The sequence below is a fragment of the Ranitomeya variabilis genome, chromosome 1 (genome assembly GCF_051348905.1).
Source record: "Ranitomeya variabilis isolate aRanVar5 chromosome 1, aRanVar5.hap1, whole genome shotgun sequence".
NCBI lineage: Eukaryota > Metazoa > Chordata > Amphibia > Anura > Dendrobatidae > Ranitomeya > Ranitomeya variabilis.
The window spans coordinates 366,154,541-366,176,854 of NC_135232.1; the positions used below are offsets into that span (position 1 = coordinate 366,154,541).

At 42.6% G+C, this 22,314-nt stretch overlaps 1 protein-coding gene across 2 annotated transcripts in view; it reads left to right on the forward strand.

The window, feature by feature from the left end:
- The window catches only part of LOC143759897 (uncharacterized), a 200,576-nt gene extending 179,862 nt beyond the window's left edge, over nt 1–20,714 (forward strand). For both annotated transcript variants that reach the window (XM_077248988.1, XM_077248989.1), the window contains 2 exons: nt 19,087–19,197; nt 20,527–20,714. In XM_077248988.1, the coding sequence (XP_077105103.1) occupies nt 19,087–19,197; nt 20,527–20,653 (238 nt within the window). In that variant the 3' untranslated portion in view covers nt 20,654–20,714. The remainder of the gene's footprint in view (nt 1–19,086; nt 19,198–20,526) is intronic.
- The last annotated feature ends 1,600 nt before the right edge of the window (nt 20,715–22,314 follow it).

A 22,314-nucleotide genomic window follows, 5' to 3' on the forward strand; every position in this document is an offset into this window, starting at 1 on the left:
GGGACACCGTTCACTGACAATTTTGTCCGGCATACCATGTAGGCGGAAGATGTGTTTTATAAACAACGCTGCCAAGGCCCGTGCAGAAGGTAGCTGTGGAAGCGGAACCAAGTGCACCATTTTAGAAAAATGATCGGTGATAGCCCAAATGATGATACAACCACGAGACTTGGGCAAGCCCACCACAAAGTCCGTCCCGACCATCTCCCAGGGCCTGTCTGCCACTGGCAAGGGATAAAGTAACCCAGCTGGCTGTTGTCAAGGAGAATTATTTTTGGCACAGGAGACACATGCCCGAATATAATCTCCAACGTCATAGACCATATGCGGCCACCAGTACGTCCTCCCAGCAGCTCAGATGTCCTCTTTGTCCCAAAATGTCCACCCACCTTGGACGAATGAGCCCAAGAGAGAACCTCCGGTCGCAAATTAATAGGTACAAATGTCTTGCCCGGAACCTAGCGAAACTGGAGCTACGGTTCTCAGGCTCTCTGAAGGGACAATAAGCTGAGGCTTCCCTTCCTCCTCCTCAGAAGACACATCAGAGCAAGAGAGGGCGTCAGCACGAATGTTCTTCTCCCCAGCAAGATAATGGAGGGTGAAGTGGAACCGGGAGAAGAACAAGGACCATCTGGCCTGACGAGAATTTAGCCGCTGGGTTGTTTGTAAATAAACCAAATTTTTGTGGTCTGTGAAGACTTGGAAGGGAAAGTGAGCCCCTCCAAAAGATGTCTCCACTCCGAGAAGGCTAACTTCATTGCTAGCAACTCCCTGTCCCCGATGGAATAATTCCTCTCCACTGGTGTGAAGGTCTTGGAGAAGAAGAAGCAAGGATGCTTCCGACCTTGAGCATCCTTTTGGAAGAGGACTGCTCCTGCACCAACGGATGAGGCATTCACCTCCATTATAAACGGCTTATCAACATCGGGACGATGTAGGATAGGAGCGCTAGCAAAATGAGACTTAATAGAAGAAAAAGCCTTGGAGACCTCTTCAGACCACAATTTGGGATTTGCTCCCTTCTTGGTGAGGGCTACCAAGGGAGCTAACAAAGTTGAGAAGTGGAGAATGAACTGACAATTGTAATTTATGAACCCCATAAAGCGCTGCACCGCTTTAAGAGAATGGGGTTCTTGCCAGTCCATCACAGCCTGTAGTTTGGAAGGATCCATAGCCAATCCCTGGGCGGAGATGATATAGCCCAGGAAAGGTAAAGACTCCTGCTCAAACATACACTTCTCCAACTTTGCATAGAGGGAATTTGCCCGTAAGAGGTCGAAGACTCTGCCAACATCTCTCCGGTGGGAGTCAATATCTGGAGAGAAGATGAGAATATCATCCAGATAGACTACGACTGAGGTGGAGAGCATATCCTGGAAGATATCATTAACAAAGTCTTGGAAAACGGCTGGGGCATTACAGAGCCCGAAGGGCATCACCAGATACTCATAGTGCCCATCCCTGGTATTAAATGCCGTCTTCCATTCGTCCCCCTCACGGATGCGAATCAGGTTATAAGCACCCCGCAGATCTAATTTGGTAAATACCCTTGCTCCCCATAGCCTATCAAAGAGCTCAGAGATCAGAGGCAACCGGTACTTGTTCTTAACGGTGATGGCGTTAAGACCCCTGTAATCTATGCATGGGCATAATTCTCTGTTCTTCTTCTGGACGAAGAAAAACCCCGCCCCAGCAGGTGACACTGACTTCCTAATGAACTGTCTTGCCAAATTCTCCTGGATGTATTGGGATATAGCCTCCGTTTCCGGGAGAGAGAGGGGATAAACCTGTCCCTGATGAGGTTCTGCTCCAGGCAAGAGATCAATAGGACAGTCATAGGGACGGTGAGGTGGAAGGGTCTCCGCAGCCTTTTTGGAGAAGACGTCTGCATAGGACCAATAGCACTTGGGAAGGGAAGAGAGATCTGCGGGTATCTCAGTAGTGGAAACCTGAACGCACTCCCTCACACATCTGCCCTTACATGAAGCACTCCAACCCAATATCCTCCCAGAGGTCCACTCAATATGTGGGGAATGGAAACGGAGCCAGGGTATTCCCAGCAGAATCTCGTCCATTCCCTCGGGAAGAACAAGAAGGGAAATAATCTCCTGGTGGGAAGGGGACATGGATAACATGAAAGGTGCACACAGTCCAGAGAAAAAAAGCGGCAGCACTGCCGTTATATGTTGGACCCTCGTGCCTCAGGGATATACCGTTTTAAGCCTTTATTGCCAGAAAAGGAAATTGCAAAATATTTCTGCTGTACCTGGGTGCTGCTTTGAAAAACAACAGTATTTGAAAAGTCCAAAATAGAGAAAAAAAGCGCACTCACCGGTAATTCAGCGAAAAGCAGTTTTATTCATGTGCAAAGTTGCAGTGCAGGGAGGGTAGACAGTGCATAGCGGATGACAGCTGTTTCGTGCTCTGAAGCACTTCGACAGATAGGATCTGTCGAAGTGCTTCAGAGCACGAAACAGCTGTCATCCGCTATGCACTGTCTACCCTCCCTGCACTGCAACTTTGCACATGAATAAAACTGCTTTTCGCTGAATTACCGGTGAGTGCGCTTTTTTTCTCTATTTTGGACTTTTCAGATAACATGAAAGGGACAGACTGGTGTGTGATTTGTGAGGGAAGTGTCGACCCATTCACTACTCTAACAGTCACCGGTTTGGCGAGCATCACCAGAGGTATTGCATGGCGAGAGCAAAAGCAGAGGACATGAATTTCCCCTCTGCTCCAGAGTCCACACAAAGCTCGACTGTCAGAGTGGATGAGCCTAACGTGATTGTTCCTTTAAAGGACAACTTGGAGGAAAATGTCGCTGTGTCTAGTGAACCTCCTCCAATGGTCACTAGACGCAATCATTTTCCTGACCGCCGTGGACATTTATTGGCATAATGTCCAAGTTGTTGGCAATTTTTACAAACCACGGGTACTCGAGTGGTCCGAGACTTAGATCCTGCTCGAGAAACCTCAATGGCCTCATGGGTGTCAGACGCCTGAACAGGAGATTCTAGAGGACAGGTGAAGGTAGGAGCCAGCCAAAACTGATGCCTACACTGGGTCCGCTCTAACCTCCGCTCGTTAAAACGGAGGTCGATGTGGGTAGATATAGAAATGAGCTCCTCCAGTGTGACAGGAATCTCCCTGGTGGCCAAGGCATCCTTCACATGGTCTGCCAGTCCTTTCCAGAACACCGGAATTAAGACTTTATCCGGCCACTCCAGCTCTGAGACCAGAGTCTGGAATTGGACGGCGAACTGGCTGACCATGGATGAACCCTGTGTTATTGCCAACAATTGGAGCGCGGTATCGTGGGTAACACGAGGTCCTAAAAAGACCTGTTTCAGAGCGTCCAGGAAGAGAGGAGCATTCTGAACCACACGATCATCATGCTCCCACAGCGGTGTTACCCACTCCAACGCCCTGCCCAACAAAAGGGATAAAATAAATCCCACTTTCGCCCATTCTGTAGGGAAACACGCAGCCAGGAGCTCAAGATGTATGGAGCACTGACTCACGAATCCTCGACATAGCTTACTGTCACCAGCAAAGTTGGAGCAGGGGTGGCAGAGGACAAACTGGCTGCAGCTACACTTGCAGCCTGGACAGTGACTGCAGTAACATCCACAGCTGAGGTTGTGCATTCAAAAGTCGCCAACCTACCCTCTAGCTGCAGGATGTACCGCTGTAGACACTGATCGTCCGCCATTTACTAGCCAGACCCTGGTGCTAGTATACTGTTAGGGCTGGCGGAATGTACCGAGTAAATAGAGAGATGATATTTGGTGCGTTCGCAGCCCGGGGTCCACCGTGCAGGAAAGAACCTGTTGCTGGCAAATGGCGGCACAATATGGCAGTAGAAGCGAACTCTGTTACTTCACAGAGTCGCTATAAAGAACGCACTGTGTCCTGTTTAGCTCACAGGTGTACACAGTAACTGCCGAGCAGATTGCAGCTTGTGGTCACGCAGTCAAAGAGACAAACATACAATCTCCTCACCGGAGGAGCTGGTATTCTATTGGCTTATTTCAGCCGGGGCCCTGAAACCATACACACAATCTCCTCATCGGAGGTGCTGGTATTCTAGTGGCTTATTTCAGCCGGGTCCCTGAATACACACAAGAGTGACCACATTGGCGCAAAACTCATCACATGAATTGATACTAGCGCATGGCCGTGCGGTCATGCGCACCTTTTATAGCTGCAGCAAGTACAGGACCTTCCCAGAAGGACCAATGGGAGGCTGCCACAGACGTTTGAGCACCTTCAGGACCTTCCTAGAGGACCAATGGGTTTTGCTGCAGTATCTAAGCATGTGACCCTTGATCTCCAATGAGAGATCTTACCCTGGGCATGGTCAGAAGGGGAAAAGTGAGACTTAGTGCCAAAAACGTCTGCTCCCGCTGCCCAGTACTGGCCACAATGGCAGAAGCTGGAAAGTCAGACTGAGCAAGATGCTGGGACCGACGCCTCCACTGAGCAGGCTCCACTGCGGCAGGAAAAGAATGAGAGACTGCAGTGGAGATGGTTTGAGATTCCACCTGTGCAGAGGCAGGAACTCGACCCCTAACATCTGTAGATGTTAATGGATATCTGGATTTTTATAGTGCACATTTCCCTAAGTGAAAAAGAAATATCCCTCTGAGTCAAGTTTGTCTTATCATGAGAAATTGCACTTCAATAGATTACATGAGCTAATCAAAAATACAATTTAAAAGTTTTTTTGAGAAGAGATGTCCAATTAAAAATAATAGAAGTAGCAGTCTAACTAAAAAAAATGTATTTCTAATCCCTCTAAAAATATCAAACTTAGACATCAATAAGACCAATGTGGAATAACCGATGGAAACTCAATTTCATTACTTCTTACAATAAAGGAAACCATTAGAAATACAGTGACAAGCAGAAGAGTAACAATGTTTTGAACATATGATTTCAGACTCCATATCTCACCATCCACTTCAGCATTTTATAGAAAATCATCTAGGCTATTTCATATATAAATTCGACTTGCATCTATTTAGCATATGATTAGTTATGCAGATTCTTGTCATGTCACTGCATTGTTACTGTTTTGCTCCTAAAAATCTACATTTTAATTTTTATTATTTTGTTAGCATTTTGTAACTCCACTTTTTGCTTTCAACACTGAGTGAATCCTTCTGGCCATGCTCTTGATCAGATTCAAGCATATCTCGAATGAAATCTGATATCAGGTCTCTTCTAGAAGTTCCCAATGTTGGTGCATACTCATCGACTCACTTGGGTATGTATACAGCTTTTTCTTCAATTCTACCCACAAGTTTTTGATTGGGTTGAGGTCTGGGGACTGTGGGGGCCAATTTATCACCTCTGCCTCACTGTCATTGAACCATTTCTTCCCCAATCTTGACGTATGTTTCGGGTCATTGTCCTGCTAGAACACTATGTCATCCTTTTCATATTCATAGTACTCGATTGTATGAAGACACTCATCTTGTAGGATACTCACATATAGCTCAGAATTGAGACTACCATCGATCTTGGTGAAGTATCTATCGCCTTTGGCTGTGAAACAACCCCATATCACCGAACTTGACAGTTCCTTCTATTTCTTCATCCATTATCCCCTTTTTCCCCTTGTTTGTTCCAGACCCATTTGCATCCATCAGAGGCTAGTCAATTGACTTTCGTCTCATCGCTCCAAATTAGATGTTTCCAACATTCTATATATTCCAATATTCTACTGTTCACTTTTTGTACTTTTTTGCAAACTTAAACCAACGCTTCTTAAGGTGAAATTGAAGTCGAGGCTTCTTCTCCTTTTTTTGGGCCACCATTCCAAACTTGTGTAACATGTGGCGCATGGTGCTTGCATGGACGTCTGTGATCTCACCATTACGAAGCATAAGAACCACCTCTACTGCCGTGTTTATCGCAAAAGAATACATGCTGAACTAAACAAATCATATATAACAGATGAGGACTAATGATAGATGTAGTGATAAGATAGTGATATATATTTGTTTAACCCCTTTCTGACAATGGACGTACTATCCCGTCGAGGTGGGGTGGGCCCGTATGACCACCGACGGGATAGTACGTCCAGCGCGATCGGCCGCGCTCACGGGGGGGGCGCGGCCGATCGCGGCCGGGTGTCAGCTGACTATCGCAGCTGACATCCGGCACTATGTGCCAGGAGTGGTCACGGACCGCCCCCGGCACATTAACCCCCGGCACACCGCGATCAAACATGATCGCGGTGTGCCGGCGGTACAGGGAAGCATCGCGCAGGGAGGGGGCTCCCTGCGTGCTTCCCTGAGACCCCCGGAGCAACGCGATGTGATCGCGTTGCTCCGAGGGTCTCTTACCTCCTCTCCCTGCAGTCCCCGGATCCAAAATGGCCGCGGGATCCGGGTCCTGCAGGGAGGGAGGTGGCTTACCGAGTGCCTGCTCAGAGCAAGTGCTTGGTAAGCCTGCAGCACTGTAAGTCAGATCGCCGATCTGACAGAGTGCTGTGCAAACTGTCAGATCAGCAATCTGTGATGTCCCCCCCTGGGACAAAATAAAAATGTAAAAAAAAAAAATTCCACATGTGTAAAAAAAAAAAAAAAAAAATTCCTAAATAAAGGAAAAAAAAATATTATTCCCATAAATACATTTCTTTATATAAATAATAAAAAAATAATAAAAGTACACATATTTAGTATCGCCACGTCCGTAACGACCCAACCTATAAAACTGTCCCACTAGTTAACCCCTTCAGTGAACACTGTAGGACAAAAAAAAAAAAACGAGGCAAAAAAACAACGCTTTATTATCATACCGCCGAACAAAAAGTGGAATAACACGCGATCAAAAAGACAGATATAAATAACCATGGTACCGCTGAAAACGTCATCTTGTCCCGCAAAAAAAGAGCCACCAATCAGCATCATCAGCAAAAAAATAAAAAAGTTATAGTCCTCAGAATAAAGCGATGCCAAAATAATTATTTATTCTATAAAATAGTTTTTATCGTATAAAAGAGCTAAAACATAAAAAAATGATATAAATGAGGTATCGCTGTAATCGTACTGACCCGAAGAATAAAACTGCTTTATCAATTTTACCAAATGTGGAACGGTATAAACGCCTCCCCCAAAAGAAATTCATGAATAGCTGTTTTTTTGTCATTCTGCCTCACAAAAATCGGAATAAAAAGCGATCAAAAACTGTCACGTGTCCAAAAATGTTACCAATAAAAACATCAACTCGTCCCGCAAAAAACAAGACCTACATGACTCTGTGAACTAAAATATGGAAAAATTATAGGTCTCAAAATGTGGAGACACCAAAACTTTTTTGCTATAAAAAGCGTCTTTTAGTGTGTGACGGCTGCCAATCATAAAAATCCGCTATAAATAAATGATATAAAAGTAAATCAAACCCCCCTTCATCACCCCCTTAGTTAGGGAAAAATAGTAAAATAAAAAAAATGTATTTATTTCCATTTTCCCATTAGGGTTAGGGCTAGGGTTAGGGCTAGGGTTAGGGTTAGGGTTGGGGCTAGGGTTGGAGCTAAAGTTAGGGTTAGGGTTGGGGCTAAAGTTAGGGTTAGGGTTGGGGCTAAAGTTAGGGTTAGGGTTTGGATTACATTTACATTTGGGATTAGGGTTGGGATTAGAGTTAGGGGTGTGTCAGGGTTAGGGGTGTGGTTAGGGTTACCGTTGGGATTAGAGTTAGGGATGTGTTTGGATTAGGGTTTCAGTTATAATTGGGGAGTTTCCACTGTTTAGGCACATCAGGGGCTCTCCAAACGCGACATGGCGTCCGATCTCAATTCCAGCCAATTCTGCATTGAAAAAGTAAAACAGTGCTCCTTCCCTTCTGAGCTTTCCCGTGCACCCAAACAGGGGTTTACCCCAACATATGGGGCATCAGCGTACTCGGGACCAATTGGACAACAACTTTTGAGGTCCAAGTTCTCTTGTTACCCTTGGGAAAATATAAATTTGGGGGGCTAAAAATCATTTTTGTGGAAAAAAAAAGGATTTTTTATTTTCACGGCTCTGTGTTGTAAACTGTAGTGAAACACTTGGGGGTTCAAAGTTCTCACAACACATCTAGATAAGTTCCTTGGGAGGTCTAGTTTCCAATATGGGGTCACTTTTGGGGCTTTCTACTGTTTGGGTACATCAGGGGCTCTGCAAATGCAACGTGACGCCTGCAGACCAATCCATCCAAGTCTGCATTCCAAATGGCACTCCTTCCCTTCCGAGCTCTGCCATGCGCCCAAACAGTGGTTCCCCCCCACATATGGGGTATCAGCATACTCAGGACAAATTGGACAACAACTTTTGGGGTCAAATTTCTCCTGTTACCCTTGGGAAAATACAAAACTGGGGGCTAAAAAATAATTTTTGTGGAAAAAAAAATATTTTTTATTTTCACGGCTCTGCGTTATATACTGTAGTGAAACACTTGGGGGTTCGAAGTTCTCACAACACATCTAGATAAGTTCCTTGGGAGGTCTAGTTTCCTGTGTGGGGTCACTTGTGGGGGGTTTCTACTGTTTGCATACATCAGGGGCTCTGCAAATGCAACGTGACGCCTGCAAACCAATCCATCTAAGTCTGCATTCCAAATGGCGCTCCTTCCCTCCCGAGCTCTGCCATTTGCCCAAACAGTGGTTCCCCCCCACATATGGGGTATCAACGTACTCAGGACAAATTGGACAACAACTTTTGGGGTCCAATTTATCCTGTTACCCTTGTGAAAATACAAAACTGGGGGCTAAAAAATCATTTTTGTGAAAAAATATGATTTTTTATTTTTACGGCTCTGTATTATAAACTTCTGTGAAGCACTTGTTGGGTCAAAGTGCTCACCACACATCTAGATAAGTTCCTTAAGGAGTCTACTTTCCAAAATGGTGTCACTTGTGGGGGGTTTCGAAGTTTAGGCACATCAGGGGCTCTCCAAATGCAACATGGCGTCCCATCTTAATTCCAGTCAATCTTGCATTGAAAAGTCAAATGGCGCTCCTTCCCTTCCGAGCTCTGCTATGCACCCAAACAGTGGTTTACCCCCACATATGGGGTATCGGCATACTCAGGATAAATTGCACAACAACTTTTGTGGTCCATTTTCTCCTGTTACCCTTGGTAAAATAAAACAAATTGGAGCTGAAATAAATTTTGTGTAAAAAAAAAGTTAAATGTTAATTTTTATTTAAACATTCCAAAAATTCCTGTGAAACACCTGAAGGGTTAATAAACTTCTTGAATGTGGTTTTTCAGCACCTTGAGGGGTGCAGTTTTTAGAATGGTGTCACACTTGGGTATTTTCTATCATATAGACCCCTCAAAATGACTTCAAATCAGATGTGGTCCCTAAAAAAAAATGGTGTTGTAAAAATGAGAAATTGCTGGTCAACTTTTAACCCTTATAACTCCCTAACAAAAAAAAATTTTGGTTCCTAAATTGTGCTGATGTAAAGTAGACATGTGGGAAATGTTACCTATTAAGTATTTTGTGTGACATATATCTGTGATTTAAGGGCATAAAAATTCAAAGTTGGAAAATTGTGAAGTTTTCAAAATTTTTGCCAAATTTCCATTTTTTTTTACCAATAAACGCAAGTTATATCGAAGAAATTTTACCACTATCATGAAGTACAATATGTCACGAGAAAACAGTGTCAAAATCGCCAAGATCCGTTGAAGCGTTCCAGAGTTATAACCTCATAAAGGGACAGTGGTCAGAATTGTAAAAATTGGCCCGGTCATTAACGTGCAAACCACCCTTGGGGGTAAAGGGGTTAAACAATAAATGTCAGACCATTCGGATAGAGTAAAGAAAACCAAAAAGAAAACACCGAATACAGAGCCAAAAAAAGTCATTTGGAAACCGTATTAGTGAGGATAAAACACCTTTATTTAACAGACATGGTAGATGGTGGCACTACTAAAGAGAATTGCCAGCACTTACATACATCAATTCAAAACATGATAAAAGATAATAAATAGGACAGGGATTACAGGTAAAGACAATGCGTACTTTGTTAGGTGTAGATAACAGTAGCAAAAGAATTCTGCCAATATGGAATATATAATGCTATGAGCAAAGAATCCTGCACAGTTGAGGTAAGCCAATAATAGGTATAATACTAACATCAATATGGACACCAGCTGCTGGAGTCCTTGTAAAGTGCTGGGAGGATATAAAATTGAATAGGAGGCAGGGTATAGGTAGTGAGATTATCAAAAAATGATGCAATGGCATGTAGGTGGGTCATAATGTAGAAAGTATCGACAAGAGAGACTTAAGTGGTGTGAATAGTATACATAACCCACATATAAGCCACAAGAGACACTATAGTTTAAACATATGGAAGAGTAGCATATGTACAAATAGTTGAAGAGGAATTTATCTGTATGGTTCACTGGGCCACCCCGACGCACGTTTTGGAACAAGTCCTTCGTCAGGACAGAACTGATAGACCTTGTGATGAGCTAACTTGTTGACCCCGATATTTTGCCTGGATGTCCACCTCTTGGCTTTTGAATGGATAGACAGACTTCATTTCATATTCTTCCAACTGTCATGGCACTCCCTTGATGTAGTTTGGCAAATTTCTTTCCCATGAGACCACTATCGATGAGCTGGATAATGCTGTTTCTATTCCTTTGGGAAATCTACTTCATGGCTGCTCCTCAATTCAAACCAGTGACCTTTTGCTTGGGATGTATTATGTATAAGATAGCCAAGATGATTGTCTATAAAATGATGGTAGTCTCACATTCGAAGCAGTAGTGCATAGTGAGAGTCTGAAGGTCAAAAGTTCAAAACATTGTTACCCTTTTTCTCATCATTGTATTTTCAAAAATACTGGTCTATTTTGAAAAATGATCTGATACTAAAAGTTAATTCCAGCTGAACCAAATGTTACATTTCGTAGGGAAATTACAATAAAAATATGATTGCACCTAGTAAACTCAAAAGGACTGAGGTCAATCATAAAGGGGTTCTTCTAAGAAAAACAACTAAGAAGAATGTAGGTGTTTTTAAATGTGGAATAATTAAAAATACTGATGGAAAATAGTTACTCACAACTTGAAACAAATAAAATCTAATAGCATAGGTGAGATTTATTATATTAATCAGAGACTATCTTGTAACGTGGAATATATTATCTATGCGATTAACTGTATCTGTGGTCTACAATATATTGGCCTCACTACACAAGCCCTACGGTCCCATATGAATGGACATAGACATAAAACAAAAAGTCTTTTTTGGAAGCAGAGCCTCTCTTAACTTCTCACTATTAAGCATTATAGTAATTTTGATGTGATCAAGGTCACACCTTTGGAACAAATAAATAATGATGTTCAGAATAGGAAAAAAACATTAAAGGGGATATCCGGGACTTTAAAAAAAGTGCCTAAGCACTAAAAGGCACGTAGTTGCTAACAGAGGCAACTACCTGCCTTTTGTACCCGGTGAAAGTCATTGACCACTCCTGCCTGTGATTCAACTACTCTCTGTCACCAGGACAGCGGTTTCTCTTCATGATGACAGGGCGGGACTACATTGATTGACAGCCATATTCCCCCATTTAGGCAGCTGGGAGCCAGCTGTCAATCAGTATGACACCATCAGTCTCACCCTGTCAACAGGAAAATAAACTGCCGCTCTGTTGGCATGACCTCAGCAGAAGTCTGTGACTGCTCCTTGCTGGCGGAGAATGGCGCTGGGCCCAACAAGCAGGTAGATAGCAACTACCTGCCTGTTAGTGCTAAGGCACACACATTTTTTTTAAAGTCTCGGCTATCTCCTTTAAAGGGAACCTGTCACCCCAAAAATCGAAGATGAGCTGCGGCCACCAGCATCAGGGGCTTATCTGCAGCATTCAGTAATGATGTAGATAAGCCCCCGATGTATCCTGAAAGATGAGAAAAAGAGGTTAGATTATACTCACCAAGGGGCGGTCCCGCTGCCGTCCGGGTCTGATGGGCGTCACGGTCCGGTCCGGGCCTCCTATCTTCTTACGATGACGTCTTCTTCATGTCTTCACGCCACAGCTCCGGCGCAGGTGTACTTTGTCTGCCTATTGAGGGCAGAGCAAAGTACTGCAGTGCGCAGGCGCCGGAAAGGTCAGAGAGGCCGTCGCCTGCGCACTTAAGTACTTTGCAGAGGACAGAGAAAGTACGCCTGCGCAGGCCGCATCTTATATGCGAAAATTGGGGTGACAGATTCCCTTTAATGTGAGTGTCCTGAGCAGAATCACAGAAAGCCCCGGAGTTGTACCTAGAAAAAAGAAGCTGCTAAAAGGCGTACTTTATCTGTCCTCTGCAAAGTACTGCAGTGTGCAGGCGCTGGGCCTCTCTGACCTTTCCCGGTGCCTGCGCACTGCAGTACTTTGCTCTGCCCTTATCGTATGAAGATGGGAGGCCCCGGACCAGACCGCGACACCCATCGGACCCGGACCGCAGCCGGACTGCTCCTGGGTGAGTATAATATAACCCCTTTTTCTCATCTTTCAGGATACATCGGGGGCTTATCTACAGCATTACAGAATGCTGTAGATAAGCCCCTGATGCCGGTGGCCGCAGCTCATCTTCGATTTTTGGGATGACAGGTTCCCTTTAAAGATGAAGAAATTCTACTGGATAAATAAATTACAAACTTAGATCCAAGTGGCTTCAATGATGTGGTTGAATAGGTGTGGTTTTAATTCTTTTGTTCCACGGGATGCCTTTCATTCAATGCTTATCAGTAGAGATGGACAGAACCCAGGATGTTCAGGTCCGGCGAGTTTAGCTGAGGAGTTAAAAAAAAGTTTGGGTTTGGGTACCGAAACAGTACCGGAACCCAGACACCATTCACTTGAATGGGGGTCCTGAACAAACCCTAAAACACAAAAAACAATTATAATGATGTTGATTGAGAAAAAAAATTGATAGGGCTCCAAAAAAGTCAGACAGAATGATGTCCCTTCAATATGAATGTAGGTGCAATGTGAAATGATTAACTACGGAAGCTGATAAGTAGAGATGGGCTAACCCAAACAGTAAAGTCCAGGATCCGTACTGAACACTTAGGCTATGTGCACACGATGCGGATTTACTGCGGATCCGCAGCGTTTTTTTTCTGCGCAGAAACTCTGCAGATCCGCAAAGTGATTTACTTTACAATGTAAATCAATAAGAAAAAAAAATGCTGTGCTAATGGTGCGGAAAACTACACATGGAAAACGCTGCAGATCAAAAGAAGTAGCATGTCATTTCTTTTGTGCAGAACTGCAGCGTTTCTGCACCCTTCCATTATAGAACTCCGCTGGGGTAAAAAACGCATGAAATCCGAACAAAATCCACAGTAAATCCGCACAAAATCTGCACAAAAAAACGGATCAAATCAACACCTGCATTTTCTGCCAGAAGATGCAGATTTTGTGCGGAAAATTCTGCACCCCAATCCGCAACGTGTGCACATAGCCTTACTGTTTGGGCACGGAGCCCGAACATGGACGTCACCAGGAAGTCCATGTTACTGTTTGAGTCTGGCACCCCAAACATCGGGTACTTCTCACAATGTTATGTGCATGACAGCTCGGCAAACACTGCCTGTGATCGGCAGTAAAATAATTACTGCCGGTCAGACAGCCGCGGTTCCTACACAATCAGAATGACAACGTGAGTCCACAGCTGTGATTGGAGGTAAAAACTTCACTTCCGGTCACTGGCGTTGGCTAATGGTGCTACTACTCCCATTAGCCTACGCATGCTGCTGCTAATAACAGCGCAAGCAGGCTGCGGCTGATGGGAGTATTCATTAGCTGGCACCTGCACTTTTAATAAATAATTTTTAAAAACAAACGGCATGGGGTCCTCTGTATTTTTGATAACCTGCCATGGAAAACTGACAGCTGCTGGTTACAACTTTCATCTGTCAGCGTTAGCAAGGCTGGTTATCAAGAATAGAGGGGTCCCCACACCATTTTTAAAAATGATTTAATTAAATAATTAAAAAAACGGCGTAGGGTCACCCCCATTTTTTACAACCAGCAAAGCTGAAGTAGACAGCTGGGGGCTGGTATTAGAAAGCAGCCCGCAACTGCCTAGAAAAGGCGCATCTATTAGATGAGCCAATTTTGGCGCTTTGCCTGGCTCTTCCGACTTGCCCTTGCGGTGGCAAGTGGAGTTCTTATTTGTTGGGTTGAGGTCACCTTTGTATTGTCTAGTGACATCAAGACCACTGCTTAGTAATGGGGAGGACACCCATCCATTACTAATCCTATAGTTATATGGTAAATTAAACACACAGCCAGAATAAAATCTTTTATACTAAATAAAAAAACACTCTTTTACTTTTTTATATAAAAATAATCAATTAATATTATATATATTTTTTTATTTTCAATTTTATGCTTTTTTCCCTCTCTCTCCCTTATCGCAATTATATATGTGTAATATCTCTATTCACATTTGTAGACCTTTCTATTGGGAGAATAATGAAGCTATGAAGCTCGTTTTCCAATGTATTACACATATTTTTTCTAATTGTTAATTTTTAACTCCGCCCATTCCTTGTACATAAGAGCTAATTATGTGGTAATTTCTTATTTACCTGAAGAAGGATGGAAGCAGACAAAACCACAGTATTTTTTAAATAAAAAATTTATATTTTTATATAACTTTTAACGTACAGTATCTGCAGTCATTAGATCGATTTGCCTATTTCCCTCATGTTGGGAGCTATCTGTTATTTTTTCATTTTATACTGTACACATGTAATGCTGCAGACAGCTGTACAGTGCACCATCATATACATGTATATGTCATGGTGTGTTAACAGCTTTTTTGCATCATTTTTTGGGGCAGTTACATTTTACATTTATACTTATGGGTAGTGTTGAGCATTCCGATACCGCAAGTATCGGGTATCGGCCGATACTTGCGGGTATCGGAATTCCGATACCGAGATCCGATACTTTTGTGGTATCGGGTATCGGTATCGAAACAACATTAATGTAAAAATGTGTAAAAGAGAGAATTAAAATAAAAAATATTGCTATACTCACCTCTCCGACGCAGCCTGCACCTTACCGAGGGAAGCGGCATCGTTCTTTGTTTAAAATTCGCGCTTTTCTTTCCTTTACGTGAAGTCCCGGCTTGTGATTGGTTGCGTCGCAGTCACATGGGCGACGCAACCAATCACAGCAAGCCGTGACGTAATTTCAGGTCCTTAAGGATTTTAAAATTACGTCCCGGCTTTGTGATTGGTTGCGTCGCAGTCACATGGGCGACGCAACCAATCACAGCAAGCCGTGACGTAATTTCAGGCCCTTAAGGATTTTAAAATTACGTCCCGGCTTTGTGATTGGTTGCGTCGCAGTCACATGGGCGACGCAACCAATCACAAGCCGTGACGTCACGGGAGGCTGGACACGCGCGCTTGTCCAGCCTCCCGGCTTGTGATTGGTTGACCGCGATGCAACCAATCACAAGCCGGGACGTCACGGGAGGCTGGACAAGCGCGCATTTTAAAATGCGCGTGTGTCCAGCCTCCCGTGACGTCACGGCTTGTGATTGGTTGCGTCGCCCATGTGACTGCGACGCAACCAATCACAAAGCCGGGACGTAATTTTAAAATCCTTAAGGGCCTGAAATTACGTCACGGCTTGCTGTGATTGGTTGCGTCGCCCATGTGACTGCGACGCAACCAATCACAAAGCCGGGACGTAATTTTAAAATCCTTAAGGACCTGAAATTACGTCACGGCTTGCTGTGATTGGTTGCGTCGCCCATGTGACTGCGACGCAACCAATCACAAAGCCGGGACTTCACGTAAGGAAAGAAAAGCGCGAATTTTAAGCAAACAACGCTGCCGGTTCCCTCGGAGAGGTGAGTATAGCAATATTTTTTATTTTAATTCTTTCTTTTACACATTAATATGGTTCCCAGGGCCTGAAGGAGAGTTTCCTTTCCTTCAGACCCTGGGAACCATCAGGAATACCGTCCGATACTTGAGTCCCATTGACTTGTATTGGTATCGGGTATCGGTATCGGATTGGATCCGATACTTTGCCGGTATCGGCCGATACTTTCCGATACCGATACTTTCAAGTATCGGACGGTATCGCTCAACACTACTTATGGGGAAACATTGTACTTTGTCATTTTCTTTTTAAAGGGGTCAAGAATGACTTATTGTTTACATACATTTTTTTTGTTACATTATGGAAAAGTTTTTTTTCTGTATCACAATCTGTATTAAAATTAAATAAAAATGTTGCAATTTTCACACTGGCCTGTAGAGCTTTTGTGGACTCCTGTTGTTTCAGGAAACAACACATGTACATTGCCACAATGGTCAGATCCTGACCCTGTCTATTGTATTGAATCTTTTAATCATGATGTGTAGTGAAAACCCGAGCAACGAGTATACTCGCTCATCACTAATCATGTGCAATGGTCATAGTGGAGGGAATGGGAGCAGGGTCACCTGTAACATCACCTATTGTGAATAGTGGATCCTATGTTATCAGCTGTATTCAGCGGTGTGATCTGTCCTTGTAACCCTGCCTCTCATAATATGTGGCCTTGCTGTAATCTCTTCCTGAAATAACAGGAAATATAGGAGTGTAAATAAACTCATTGGCTACTGTAAAAATTACAAGATTACCATTTTTTTAAATAAAGAAAACATATTGCAATTTAACACAAAATCTTGTTTTAAACAATTTGACATTTTCTGATGCTTCCATTTAATGACAACATTTGTTTTGCTGCTAATTAGCCCTTGATTTGATTATTATCATGAAGAATGCTCGTATGTTACCTGTATACACAGAAGATGTGCGTCAATACATTCCGGGCTAACAGAACAGCATAATGAGGACGCTCTCTTTATATCTTTAGAGAGGACTAATTAAAGTACAGACATAAGAAGAGAACCTAAGTGCTGTTCAGAATGTTTTCCATTCATGAACTGCAGAATACTGAGTTTCTGGGCGGTCAATGAGCTTCTATGGCAACAGATGTCTTTTGGCTCTCCTACATTGTAGAAATAATACGGAGGGGTGCAACTTTATACCGGATACACTGTACTATATAGATTTGTACAAATTATATTTTACATTGCGTCTTCTCAGGGCACAGACTGTTGTTACTATGGTTCTAGACCTGACCAAGGCGGATCTTGAAGCCCATAACATATACAGCTCTGGCAAAAATTAAGAGACCACTGCAAAATGTTCAGTTTGTCATATTTTTCTTTTTATAATTATATTTTTGAGTAAAATGTAAATTGTTCTTTAATTCTATAAACTACTGACAACATGTCTCCAAATTTCCAAGCAATAAACTTTGTATTTTTTTTCTGACAAAGAAAAATGGTCAAAATTAAAAAACAAAAACCCTAGTGCTTTCAGACCTCAAATAATGCAAAGAAAACAAGTTCATAATCATTTAGAAACAACAATACTAATGTTTTAACTCAGGAAGAGATCAGAAATCAATATTTTGTGGAATAACCATGATTTTTAATCACAGCTTTCATGCGTCTTGGCATGCTTTCCACCAGTCTTTCACACTGCTTCTGGTGCAAAAATGTAAGCAGTTCTTCTTTGTTTGATGGCTTGTGACCATCCATCATCCTCTTGATTACATTCCAGAGGTTCTCACTGGGGTTCAGGTCTGGAGATCGGGCTGCCCATGACAGGGATTTGATGTGGTGGGCTCTTAATTTTTGCCAGAGCTGTGAATCCAGCCCCCTGCAGTTTCTCCTTGCCCCGCTTTCTTTGACTGACAGGTTTCTCACTATACATATACATCAGGAGAAACCTGTTATCTAAAGGGAATGGAGTGGGGAGATGCCACTGAGGACCAGCCTCTTGGACTAGTCATCTGAGTTGCATGGTTTCCAGATGGCTTTTAATTTATTTTACTCACTTATATAGCGCCTTTAATTCCACAGCTCTTTACAGACATTATCATCACTGTCTCCATAAGTGCTCACAATCTAAATTCCAGTATTTCTTTTGAGTGTGGGAGTATCCAGAGGAAACCCATGCAAACACGGAGGGAGCATACAAACTCCTTGCAGAATATTATTATAGCGCCATGGTGTTTTACATGTAAAATGTTGTCCTTGGTGGGATTTGAATCCAGGACTCCAGCGCTGCAAATAACACTGCTAATCACTGAGCCACCGTGGCTTTTAAAAGTATGTTTTTTGTGAAATGCAGCAGACTTTCAGAGTACAGCGTACATGACTGCAATAATGCAGATGTCAGATTCCCTTTAGAGAAATATTCTAATTTGAAGATATTATCATCTACCCAGCCAATCGCAGGTGGTTCCATCATTGGAGTAATTGTTGCATATGTACGTCACATTTTATTCTTGTATATGGGATTGTATTCGGCTATCTCTGACAGTCCCATAGCTAGAGAGAGTGGTAGCGATCATCCGCGGCTACCCCTCCATTCCATCAGTGCATTTAAGAGCCTAATTGCCGTAAAACATAAGGACTAGGGATGAGCCGACCCGTGGAAGTTTTGGTTCTTGTGCCCGACTCGAACATTGTTCCAAAGTTTGGTCCGGGTACCAGAACTGTGAAGAAGACAATGGGAACCCATACATTTGAGCCAGAAAATTCTCTCCCTGTCTGCAACAGACTTCCCCCTGAACACCGAACATTGCAAATGACTCCCAGGAGAAGTCCGTGTTCGACATTTAGCAGCAGACATTATCTGTCCAGTATCAACCCTGTACTTTTTAGCTGTCAATCACTAAAAATGCAAGTTATACTGAATCTTTCCAACAACGTATATATCAGTCTGCTCATTCTGCTCAGCTTCTCCTTGTCTATACCATGCTGTACACAGATCGGACTGCATGTACACATGTACAACATGACAGTTTCCCTTTAGTGAGAAACTATTTTAACAATTTTTTAATGTGTTGTGCTAATTTTTGTAGGAAGTTGGAAATATTTAAAGGTCTATATGGAGACAAAGGTCCAAACTAATAAAGATAAAAAGTTGGAAAAACATGTAAACTGTTTGAAACATTGAATGCCAATTTTATCTGTTGAGATGTTTTCTTGCAGGGTATGCTTGCTTGCCAGTTATAGCTATGCCAACCTGGAATGCCTAAAGCTCAGTTTCTGCAAAGATGTTACAGCAGACGCCATTGAAAAACTTTGCAAAAATTGTAAAAGGTACTGTCATAAAGGTTGCCTTCAGAGGGGAAAGGAGCAACCAGTTTCTATTAAATATGTTATGTTGGGGGCAGAGGTGAAAGCCGCACCATTACTACAGCACCACTGAACATTTGGTTCATGGTGGTTTTGCCGCAATTGAAGTTGAAGTTTTGACAAGAACAAGTCATAGAAAATGTGAACATTTCCCTAGAAATGTAATTTGCATATTTTCTAAACAGACCTCAATTGTGGAGAAGCCGCATAGCATGGGATTTGTCAAAGTGCCTAGAGTTTATGCATAATAACAACACATTCCCTTTAAAAATTGGACAGTGTCCACATATGTGACCATGTATACACCCCGTAACAAATGTCAGAAACTAGACGCATACAGTAATAGAAACGTTTTACATGAGATAGAGGTAGGTCAATATTTAACTTAGATTAGAAGATACCAAACGACTTCCATATGGCCGGCGGCTAATCAGATATATTCATTGCATACATCATTACTTGTGTACAGTGATATAATATCATAAACCCGGAAAAATTTACCATAGAAGAAATACTGTATAGTCATCTTAAAGAAGACCTTCACTATTTGCTAACTCCTCACATAATGTAGATTTCCAGTTTGACCCGAAAATGATATGTAAGCCATGAATATTCCCCACTCTTTTCGAAATGTCGTTGGAGATAAGGGTTTCAACTGCCCAATTTTTTACTTTATGGGGATAAAATCTGCGGCTAGAGGTGTCTGGCAATTGATTACTCTCCTTGCTACTAAGAGCACGTACATACTCGACTGACCCAAGTGTGCATGTGTATAGGGGGGTTGGGACAGATAGGTAGCCAAAGAGTCCTTCAGCCAACAGCTATCAAATATTTGCCGATCGGCGGTCATCTAATAGCCCTAAGAGCGTGTTTAACGATGAGCACTGATCAATATTAGATCCTCCAGTGCATATAGGCAGTCATTGCTCTCTGCAGCACCTTGTTTACACAGCATAATGGGCTGCCAAGAGCGATGATCTTTTGGGCAGCTCAAACATCATTGCACCCAAAGATTTTGCTCATTCTTTGGGTGATCAGCAGCTGGTTTAGACTGCAGGGATATTGTGAAGAGTGTTCCTAGGATGCCCGTTCAGGGTAATCTTGCAGGGACAATGACCCTGTAGTCTAAAATGAGTCTTCTCTCTGATCGTGACTTGAGGCTCCTTCTACACCATCACTTTATACTGCAGCTACATGTACACTGTTTGTTCCGCCATAAACTTTCCAAAAAGTCAGTTTGATTGAAATTATTTTTGCATCTTTTTTGTTAAAATTAATTTTTATGTTTTTCAGGCTGAAGGTACTTCACCTTTATGGTTGCCGTTTGTCTTCTGACCTTGGGAACATTAAAAAATTCAGCAAATCATTTCAAATTTTTCATGATTTGTCTATACCAACTGCAAACATACTAGGGGAATAAAGACAAATACTGTAATGTTTACTGTATATACTGTATGTGCAATAAAAGAATTTTAGAAATACTAGACATTATTTTGTATGAAAACACAGAGCACCATGGAGTACAATAAACACCAAGAGGTAGCGTAAAATCGAATAATCATTTATTAGACAAAATTCCATACATGTAAAGTATAACCAGATAATAGAACAAAGAAAGAGGGACAAGTATAGAGATCTGCTGGTACAGCAGCTGGACCAAATGATAAAGAATCAAAACGCTAAGGGTGTATAAACATGAAGCCTCAATAATTTCAGTCTATATGACCATCATATTAGTGATGGGTACAGGTGAAGGGAGCTGCCAATGCATATCATAAGGTGAATCCCACAGGGCAACCCCCCCCCCCCCCGAGAGGAAATCACACGTACCCATAGGGCTGTTTATAACTCACCTATAATGCCTAAATAAGGTATAGGTCCTCCTGCTGAGACCCCTTGACGCGCGTTTCGCGTATATGCTTCTTCAAGAAGGGGAGTGTATAGTGCAGTATCCCATGGGGTTTAAATAGTAATGCCTCAAAGTACCGGTACATGCGGCGCGTGCATCCTGGAAGTCACACGCCGGAAACAAACTCAGTTCACCGCGGCCGTCAAAAGTGGTGTGCGCATGCGGGCAAAAAGTGCGCCCAATGACGTCAACAAACATGCGCACACCGCCCCAGTCGATAGCCACAGGTAAACGTTAGCGGCGTACAAATCCCAGTGCGTGTGCGCACTCCGGCGGACATTTTGCTGGAGACCAAGGCAGCAGCCATTTCCCCGTGGACTAAAGAGAGGGAGAAGGCGAGGGATGAAGACGAATAGAAACATAAGATAAAAGGTAAAATTGCAAATGTGCAAATGTGAAAACAAAGAATCCAACTCATTGAGAAAATTAAAGCTGCAAGGGCATGCGCACATTGCCGCATGTGATAGCCGCAAATAAAGGTAGGCGGCACACAAATCCCAATGCGCACACCCCAATGACCATTTTAATAAAGACCAAAACAGCAGCTATATCATCATAGATTAAGACAAGAAGGGAAAATAGGATGCAAATAACGACAAAAAAGGTAGAGAGGTGCGATATCTATATAGAGTGAAATGAGATAGTGAAATGTTCTACATCATTTGACACATAAAATCAATCTGGCAAAATACAGGCAATAAAGTGCATATAGTGCAAAAAAGTGAATAATTAAAGTGACATAGTGCGAAAATAGGTACTATGGCACCACAATATGACTGTATAAGGATATATAAAAAGTATATAAAATTATATACTATCATTAGTGCTAAAAACATGACAATAAATATATGTATCTACAAAGTCCATCTATATCATCCCAACATCTTCAAGACACTGTCCTCGAGATATGTATCATCCAACAGGGAAAGAGCGATAACGTCTTCCAAAGGACGTGTATCAGTTCATGAGGCAAGAATCAACATAGAAACACTAAAAACTGAGAAACAACACAAACATTAGAAAAATAGATAAAAATAAGGTGGAAAGACTCACATGAATAATCAAAATATCCGGCGATAAAAAATAGACCAGCAGCATAGCGGACGAGAGCTAAGATAGACCAGTCAATTTAAAGGCACACAAGGACCATTCAGAGAGAAAATATCAAATAT